Genomic DNA, 10,049 nt, shown 5'->3' with positions numbered 1-10,049 from the left:
TGGTTTTTATATATTTTATTCCAAAAATCTTTTAAAAATCTTGTGCTTTTAAATAACAGTACAACCCACTTGGACTCTGCGGTGAATTCCTCACGGCCTCACTGTCATTCCCGTTAAAGATGGCGCTGCTGTAAACAAGGTCTATAGCTACTATTGTAGTAAGTGAAGGTCTGTTTAAGTCAAGCTTTAGCCTAAGATAAAAGTTATATTCATCATACTATTATGAGCTAACATGTAAAACAATAGGTAGAGCTTGAATATTTCTCCACAGACATGACATTACATACGTTTCTGATGGCAGACTGGTATGATATGGTCATATCTTGTCAAAGCTGGGCAGAGACTTGGTAGACTAATCAAGCTGGTTAGAGCAGGTAGAATATTATAAAAAAAAATAAAATAAAAAAAAAATCATAGTTTTTTTTTTTTTTTTTGGTCACGTTTTGCAGATTTAAACAGCACAAAACAATTTTAAGCTCACTCTCTCACTGTCTTTATTTAAAAATGTGTTCAAAAGTCTATCATTATCATCAAATGTGCATTAAATTAAATATTGCTTCACTATACATTTACATTCAGGAGGGTTGTGGCATCATAATCATACAGTACTTCATCATATCAGTGCTTCATCGTGAATATACCTGTACCAAAAACTCACAATTTTGGACCGCTCACTCTACTTTAAATGACAATCAATGCAAGATCTTTTTTACAGCTTAGAGTCATATTTATATGGAAAATAATATGCATTCAAATAAAATTAATAACATTAAAAGGTTTTTCAGAAGTGGTTTAAATTATATTATTATGTTTATTATTATTATTATTATTATTATTATTATTATTAAGGCACATTATGTGTAGCTGCATAAAAATCACATTAGTCACACACTTCAATGTTTGTTTCCAGTCTGCTTGTTTACAGTGTCACTACAACGGCAAACCAAAATAGATCAGGCTAAAGCCTGTATAGCAAAATTATCAAACTGTGCAAGTTCAAAAGAACTAGTGCCAATGGCCGCCCATCCATGCCGTGGCTCCCAGAGCACTGCATTCTTCCACAGGGGATAGCCATTGAGATCTGCTGATGCATAGTTTCCCTAAAAACAGAGAAGAAATAACTGATCAGCTGTATTTATTTCCGAAAAAGTACAAATCTAACAGTGCTGTGAACTGAGATTCAAGTCACAGCAGATAAGACTTAAAATAGAGGAAAAACTCAGCAATAAATGTGTTTAGGAACATATATGTATATATATATATATATATAATATAAAATTCAACAAACCTTGACTGTAAGGGTCAGTGTGTACCATACACATGCTTTAGTTCCAGACAGTCCCTCAGTAAGAACGGTCATTCCACCTGTTGGATCAAAGGTTTTGCATATATGACCTGGCCTAGTCAAACTTACAGCAGTAGGGGAAGAAAAAGGCTTTTATTCTTTTAGATGCTTACCGAGGTCATTGGTGACTTTGTAGGTGCCATCTGCATATACCCAGAAAAAGATTCCCTTTGCATTTCGGACTCCTCCTCCACCTTTATCCACCCTGACAGCAATGAAGACTCCACCAGTGTCCACAGCCTCCATGTACACGTCACATGACACCATCAGGTCATGCCTGATAATCATAAAACACATAGAGCTTTTTTATCTCCCATAGAAAGCAATTAAATTACCACATTCAAGGTCCAGAAAAGTAGTAAAGACATTGTTTAAAATAGTCAACGTGACTACAGTGGTTCAACCTTAATGTTATGAAGCGATGAGAATACTTTTTGTGCACAAAAACAAAAGAAAAATAATGACTTTATTCAACAATTTCTTCTCTACCCGGTCATTCTCCTCCTCAGTTTACATTGATGACACATTGCAGAACTCCCAGGTTCTAAGTCAGAACGCCGGCTCATTATTGGCCGACGCTGTTCACGTGAGCACCATGTTGCATGTGCGTGATGCCGGCCAACAATGAGTCGGCGTTCTGACGTAGAAACCTGAAAGCTCTGCAATGTGTCTTCAACGTAAACTGTAGGGCTGGGACAATAAATTGTTTCATCTCGATTCGTGGATCGATTCTGAGATTTTCTGAATGCATCACGATTCTCTCTTGAATCGATTCTGAGCTTAGTTTTTAATAGCAGATGGCGCTCTAGGCTAGTTTTAACCGCACGCTCAAATGCTGACGAAGAAGAACGCTTGTGCGTTCGACAATGTATTTGCACCTCAGAATGCTTATGACGCAAGTAAACAGCCCACTGCAAACACCCTTGTAATTCGCTTCAACCTTTTTTCGAACTTTATGAATGATTATTTTATAGAAGGTGGTCAAGTGGTTTGTGTATCGAGTTCAAGTACGGCTGTTTCTAAAGCACACAGTGCCATCTGCCGTTAAAAACTAAGCTCAGAATCAATTCGAGAGAGAATCCCGATGTATCTGGGAAAATCTCAGAATCGATCCAGAATCATTTCTTGATTCGCGATTCAACTATTTATTGTCCCAGCCCTAGTAAACTGCGTAGGAGAATGACCGGGTAAAGAAGAAATTGTTGAATAAAGTTGTCGCTTCATAACATTAAGGTTGAACCTCTGTAGTCACGTCGACTATTTTAAGCATGTCTTTACTACTCTTTTGGTCCTTGAATGTGGTAATTTTAATTGCTTTCTCCGGGACATTAAAAAAAAAAAAAAAAAAATTAAATCAAAAATATCTTAATTTGTGTTCTGAAAATGAATGAAGGTCTTATGGGTTTGGAACGACATAAGGGTGAGTACTTCATATATTCAATTGACATTCAGTTGAATTTTCATTAATTTTGGGGTGAACATTTTAATGTCTTTACTGTCACTTTTGATCAATTTAATGCGTCCTTGCGGAATAGAAGTAAATCTAACCCAAACTTTTGAACGGTAGCGTACATAATCAGGGCCATCCTTTGGGCTGTGCAACCCCAAATCTAACTCGCGCAGAGCTCCACCCCATGTTTGGGACGGCCCTATACATAATAGTCATAAAAACAAATGCTATCCATATGGTAGCGATGGGAGAAACAAAGCTTTTCAAAGCTTCGAATCAATTGAACCAAATGCTTTGCAAAATTATTCACTGTTTCAAAGCATTCGAAATGCCACACGCTGGTGAGCCCTGCTGGTCAGAACTGTGTAAATGCAACAAAAACTCCAAAACGATGGCATTGAAAAAGGCCAAACATGCATAAAAACAACTTTTACAAACCCATTGCAAATGTTTTATTGAAAGCAAAATCTATCAAATGCAATTAACTAATCATCTAATAAGATTAAATATCAAGTGCCCGTATAATATGTGTTCTTTTATCAATTTTCAGGGCTTGTTTTGTTTGTTCCAGGAATGGCTCAGCTAAACAGGCCAATTATAGACTATTAACTACTATTATTCCTTTTAATTATACTAATGTCTCATTAAAACATCTACAAATGTATAAAAATGATCAGAGATTAGTTGGTTCGCCGCTGGGGGACAATCTCAGTGACTCCGTGTGATTCATGGGTTTACAGAGGCCGCAGCCCAGCGGTGAACCATTGAAATTTCGAAAAGTTTCAAAACAGTTATGATGTAACAAAGCCTCATTTACTGAAATCTCATGACTTTGGCAGTTTGATACATGCCACTGATTCCAAACAAAAGCTTCGTAAGGTTTCAAAACTTCATGAAGTAGAGTTTCGAAAGTGCCTATCTCTACCATATAGAACAGTGCTGCTCTCACCATTTATGATCACCGATAACACTTATTGTTTGATCAGCATCTGCAACCCAGGTCACCGGACGCTGAGTGACCACCTGTCGCAGAGTGAAAACATGAGGTCCAGGATCTGACAGGTTAGCGAAGTATTCAAAGACCCCTGTCTGGTCAGCAAAGTTTGGAGCCTCTGAGAAATATTTATCTCCAGCTAAGAGATAGGAAGCCAAAGATCAAGTTGTTAGAGTTACACATACTGTTGTTTGAAAAGTATTACAATAATTATCAAATAAGGGGAAAAATGACAACAAAACTACTTACGAACATCAAAATCATCTTTGTATGTTTTAGGAAAGTGAGCAGAGGGTGGAGGATCTGGATAACTCCCTTTCTGACCGTTTGTTACAGTAGTAAATGTGTATACCTCGTCAACATCAATCTCAAGGCTGAAATACCCCTTAATTACCTACAGCATTCACAATCACACAAATATAACATTAGATATCATTTTGTGAAACACACATCAGTAAATAATTATTAGAAAAATCAATCTACTGAACCTTTTGATATATTTTTTTTTATGAAACCCAGGCAAAAACATCCCTTTATACGGTCTTTTTAAAGAGGCTATATCATAAAAAAATTCCTTAATTTTCTTGATTTTGTGTATGTACTTACTTTAATAGGCTTGAGTTTTTGGAAGAGGACTGTCTGGTTTGTCTTGAAATCAAACTTTGAACGCCACACCTGCAGCTCACTGATTGAAGCCTGTTAAAAAAAAAAAAAGTTATTCCATATATTTCCATAAATTTAAAGTCATTTTTATCCATTATAAACTCATTTAGAAAAAAAAAAAAAAAATTAAAAACAGCACTTACAAAAGTCCCTTTCAGATGGAATGTTACAGTCTGGACTGTGACATTATAAGGAAGCAGAGGAGGTCTTATACACACAGAATGGTCATGGGTCTATAAAAAAATAAAAAAAAAGCCAGAAAAATACAGTAGTGTTTACATAAAAACTATAAAGACCATTAAGAGATGTATGTACACTACCGTTCACAAGTTTTGACTTTTTTTGGAAAAATGAATTAATACTTTTAACCAGCAAGGATGCATTAAATTGATCATGACTGCTGAAAATTCAGCTTTGCATCACAGGAATAAATGACATTTTTAAATATATTAAAATAGAAAACAGTTATTACTATTTTTACTGTATTTCTAATCAAACAGATGCTGCCTTGGTGAGCAAAAGAGACTTTTTTCAAAAACATCTTACCGACCCCAAACTTTTGAACAGTAGTGTATGTTATAATTAATTAAAAGGTAAATTGTAAAAAGTCTCACCATAGTTTCAGTGATTATTGTTAGATTTCCTCTCTTATCAGTGAGTGCAACATAACTCCCACCATATGTAAAGTGCCCCACTGTCTGCAGGTACATCCAGCCAGGCTCAGTAAACTGGGTTGTGTGGGCTTATAGGATTTTATGAATCAGATACTTTGTTAGTCACATCACACATGACCTTTATGATCTTACATGAGGCATATAAAATTAATGCATATATAGAGTACATAAAAATACATTACCTGTTATCCAAATTGGGGACTCAACAACATAATTTCCACTCCATGGCTCATTTGCAGTCATTAGTCCATCTCTTCCAAAGGGAAGGTCCTCATAATAACTAGCAATGAGGTTCCAAGATATGGTCCTATAAGAGAACACAAACTATTGCTTTTCTCAATGTCGAATGCACGTTTCTCAGTGAAATGAATGCATGATAAAAAGGGAAATGCTAAATGACTTCTTAGAGTTGTCATACGCTGTCATTTTGCCATTGACGTAGTTCTGGTTGAGAATTCGGGCCCAGCAGCCTCCGCCAATGTTGTCATTAAAGGTACTGTAGTCTTCAGAGGACCACAGTTTCTTCCCAGTCTTCAGGGCCTCAGGCACAGTGTTGGTTCCAGGGTAATGAACCCTGTCAGTCAAACAATTCCAACAGCAAGATCTTACAGCACATTTCTTCACATTTATTGACATGTCTTGCTAGTGTATTTTATTTCCATTCATTCATCTTTAAAAATGGGATGTGTACATTTTAATAAAGTAATCATTTGTTTAAAAAAAAATTATCATACCCTAAGACTTCAACAGCATCTTGTAGCTGTTTGTCATCAACTAGAACAGAGGTAATCGGCTCCCAGAGGTTATCACTGGCAATGATTTTAACTCTCTCCAAACCACTTTTATCCAGTGTATATCGCAAAAGCTAGCAAACAAGTCAGAGAAAGAAGATATAAAAAGTAATTTCTGACTGGAAATTATTTCATTTAAAGTGCCCCTATTATTCTATTTTAAAGGTTCTTAATTTTGTTTTGGAGGTCTCCTATAACAAAAACGCTTTCATTTTCTCATAACATACATTGCACATCACCACATTTTTCAATGATTCTCAAAAAACTCGCCCGATGCTAAATCCCTCTCTAAATCCCTCCTTTCTGCGAGCCTGCTCTGCTCTGATTGGCCAAACGGCCCAGTCTGTTGTGATTGGTCTACTGCTTACACCGGGTGCGGAAACAAAAGCCCATTACCATAACTGATTCAGCTCCGGAGGCTTCCGGAGCTCAGCGATTGCACACACTGTAAAGACAGTAACGATGGCATTGATTTTACCATATCAATCCGAGCACGAGTCCGATCATGAAACACTGGCAGAACTAGTTATTCCACATGAACCTCCATTGCAAGAACAACTTGAGCAGGACATTTCTCAGTGATATGCTACTCAGTTTGAAGTATATTATGAGATGTTGCAACTGTAATTCCTCTACATCACAGGTGTCAAACATACGGCCTGCAGTGCCGAATACGGCCCACAAAGGTATTCAATCCGGCCCAGGGGATGATTTGAACAATAATAACCAACACCAATAGAGCAAAAACTGTACCAGGCCAAGCTCAGTTTGTGAAATATAGGAAGAAAAATATAAATATTGAATTGGGCTTTATATAAATGTAACTTAGAAGGGAACTGTCTTCAGAAAAGCTTCGCTGCTTTGTGTACAGCGGTAACCAAGGAAATGCTTTATCGCTGCTGTTCCACAAGCGCCACCTACTGTTAGAGAGTGAATTTGCATTTTCATTCAGTCCATCTGCTATTTTTGTTTTATTTTGCCTGCAACCTTTAGCCAAAAAAGTGTAACGGCTAATGCTAACTGGCGGTACGGGCGGTATGCATTGACATTTGTCACCCCAGCTCTACATCATCATTAACAAGTGTATGTCCATCAACAAACCGATGTGTATATTTCTAATTTATAGCAGTGCACATGTTAGAACTGTATAATTAACTGTATCAATAATAGTGTTAACGTTAGCCAAGCACTAACATGAATGACTGATGTAACATTAAAGTTTGTAAAACAAATCTTGCTCAGAGTAGTAAGAACGACAAACAATTTGTAGAAGTATTTCAGTAAGACAGTGATAACGTGCGTTAGCCGGTTAGCTGGAGACCTAGCACAATATAAAACACAAAACTACGTATTTTGAACACTTACAGGCTGTGATTCTGAGGAGCAAGTTGCTCCAAATAAAGTGGCTATTGTCCTATCTTTAATGGTGTTTTTGTTAAATCCCATTTAGACCTCACGGAGATTTGAGACGCAATCGTAAAGATTTTATTCTGCTGTTGTATCGCTGTGTTAATTTTAACCACTGACATCCTCATCCTTTGGGAGTGTTTACAAAGAGAATTTGCTTTGGCTGAGCAGAAAACAGCGTCTTCTCGACATGTATACAACACGAACAAGCTACAGGGTTTTGAGGGCGGGTCAAAGTAGACATTGTTCGCATGCAGCCAATGAAGACCATAGGTGGGCATTAGGCAAATGTGTTACTTTGTGACGTGTAGCCATCATGGAAGTGGGATTCGAATTCCTAACGACTTGTTTAGGCTGTTCAGAGTCAATTCTTTCTTTTGAGAGACAATAACTTTATTTATCGTGCACTTTCGACTTCACAACTTTGCAGATCATTTACATTCACGGACAGCTACATTACACTGCATGAAAGGCGTTATTCGATATTTCAAAGCATAATAGGGGCACTTTAAATTTCATATGCTGTATATGCACCAATGTTAACAGACAACAATAAAACAGTCACCATTCCACCTTTCAAAAGCTTAGGGTCTATAAATTTTTTTGAAAGAAGTATCTTATGCTCACCAAGGCTGCATTTATTTGATCAAAAATACAGTAAAACAGTAATACCGTGAAATATTATTACAATTTAAAATTACTTTTTTATTTAAAAATATTTAAAAATGTAATTTATTCATGTGATGCAAAGCTGAAGGACTCCAGTCCTCAGCTGATTTGCTCTGATTATTTGATAATTGTGATAATTTTGCGATTCTTTGATTAACAGAACATTCAAAAACATAGCATTTTCAATAGAAATTCTAAACAAACAGAAACATTATAATGAATTATAATGCATAATACATGAGTTTACTGATACTTTTGATCAATTTAATGTGTCCTTGCTGAATAGAAGTATTAATTTTTGAACAGTAGTATACATTTATTACTTTAACAGATGCTTTCATCCACATCAACTACATTTAAAATGTCCCACAGAACTTTAGAAAACGTTGTTCAAATCTGCAGAAAAGATTATATTAGCACAAACAAGCTATTGCTAAACCATGTCATTCTGAGGGGAACAACATTTTTTTTTTAGGAAGCCAGAATGCAGACAGCTGAAAATATTAAATGTAAATTGTAAAACAACAACAACAACAAAAACACATTTATTATGGAAATTGTTTATTATGAATCTGACATAGTTTACAGCTCTTACCTTTTATGTATTTACTGTTGTTTACAGCCCTTACCTTTATGTATTTACTGTTAAAACTCCTTTCATTCCATATCTGTACAAACATGAAAACAAAATTCAGATTAATGAGGAATATGGCCACAGAAAAAAAAGAGGAAAATTTAATGGAATATATGAAAAACATTTACCCCAACATAATCAATATCCAAGTCATGGTACTGCTTGGCCCCAAGAATCCATGACACCACATAAGAGGCAGTGATATCAGGGAAATCATAAGGCCAGTTTTCACCATTTCCAACCCATCCTGGAAAGGCCCATGGTAGACCTATTGACATAAAAAAAAAAAAAAAAGAGGTAAATACAAAACAAAATACAATTTGGGATTGAATGTTCATCAAAGCTGCTATTAATACAAAGCTGTATTTTTTACATGTTTTCCCTGTTTGAACCACAGGTCATTTTTACCTATGAGGATGATGTTTGGATTCCTCTTCTTGGCTTCCCTCATAAGCCACCATTCATATCCTCTAAAATAATTCTCATCGTCTTCATAGTGCATGTGTGATGGCTCAGTTCCATCTGTTAATCATTACATTAAATAGGTTATATGGATACTGCAAACATACCTTCACTATACAGAGGTTTTAAAACTGAAACTACTCTATATACCTGTAGTCTGAGCATCGCCTCCAATTTCGACCTTCAGTATTTGTAATGAGGCTCCAAATTTAGGCTGTTAAATACACATGGACATGTCCATAATGTAAATATAATCATAAATTAATTCAAATGTAGCCTTATCAGATACTTTTCTAAGCAAACACACCTTGAATAGGTAGTCTAGTATCTGACTCCGATATGGTTCAGCATAATTGACAAGTAAACGCGAGGTTGCCTGTAAAAAACGAACGTAACACATCGGTTTTCACACAGACGTTAGCGTTTTTTTGTGAGCAGTTTTACTAACTAAGCACTTCAGAAACTCTGAAAAAGGAAGCTCACTAAAGTAAAACACTCACCCCGCCACCACTTAAGCCACCTATGCCATCAAACGATCGTCCAAATCCAGTTTTATCATCTATATCGTAATCCTCGCCTAAACAAACACTGATACAGATAAAAATACTCAAAAACACAAAACACTGTTTTTTTGCGTTCATTCTATCTCGTGCGCTCCTGCAGTGTTATCAGCTGACTTGCATGTTCCGCGATAGGCGGTGCTGTGATGAGCCGAACCACGCCCATAGCACCGCCCCTCTCAAGCGTCTGTAATCACAGTGGCCGTGCGTCATCTACGGGGGTGTGGCTTGTCGCGGGGGTAAACAAATGATTCGTTTTAGGGGAAAACGAATAAATTTGTTAGATTGTTTGCTTTTAGAAAGAAGTCAATCTGCTATATGTACATGTTCATGACTCCATTATTCGTTAATATAGACCTATTAGATAAAAATATCATTAACAATATTATACTCATTGTTT

General features: G+C 36.3%; 1 protein-coding gene across 1 annotated transcript; it reads right to left on the bottom strand.

The window, feature by feature from the left end:
• Positions 1-469: 469 nt before the first annotated feature.
• galcb (galactosylceramidase b) lies at positions 470-9,801 on the bottom strand. Its single transcript, XM_051868567.1, has 17 exons — positions 9,590-9,801; positions 9,397-9,465; positions 9,240-9,303; positions 9,036-9,149; positions 8,756-8,895; positions 8,623-8,661; positions 5,861-5,991; positions 5,545-5,700; positions 5,309-5,433; positions 5,067-5,194; positions 4,596-4,685; positions 4,396-4,485; positions 4,039-4,183; positions 3,745-3,928; positions 1,459-1,622; positions 1,289-1,365; positions 470-1,100 (listed from the first exon to the last, which is right to left on the bottom strand). Exons 1-17 carry the CDS (start codon positions 9,728-9,730, stop codon positions 954-956), a joined length of 2,004 nt encoding a protein of 667 aa, XP_051724527.1. The 5' UTR covers positions 9,731-9,801; the 3' UTR covers positions 470-953.
• Between the last annotated feature and the right edge of the window lie 248 nt (positions 9,802-10,049).

The sequence above is a fragment of the Ctenopharyngodon idella genome, chromosome 17, assembly GCF_019924925.1.
Source record: "Ctenopharyngodon idella isolate HZGC_01 chromosome 17, HZGC01, whole genome shotgun sequence".
NCBI lineage: Eukaryota > Metazoa > Chordata > Actinopteri > Cypriniformes > Xenocyprididae > Ctenopharyngodon > Ctenopharyngodon idella.
Note: the sequence above shows the minus strand (reverse complement) of the source record. Positions and strands in the feature narration are given on the sequence as shown.

Excerpts from the sequence above, each read along its gene's own strand:
- galcb (XM_051868567.1), bottom strand. The coding sequence starts at position 9,730 with ATGAACGCAAAAAAACAGTGTTTTGTGTTTTTGAGTATTTTTATCTGT. Across the intron at positions 8,896-9,035 it reads TCCAAACATCATCCTCATAG|GTCTACCATGGGCCTTTCCA; the intron begins GTAAAAATGACC and ends TTATGTCAATAG. Across the intron at positions 4,486-4,595 it reads TCCATCTGAAAGGGACTTTT|GCTTCAATCAGTGAGCTGCA; the intron begins GTAAGTGCTGTT and ends TTTTTTTAACAG.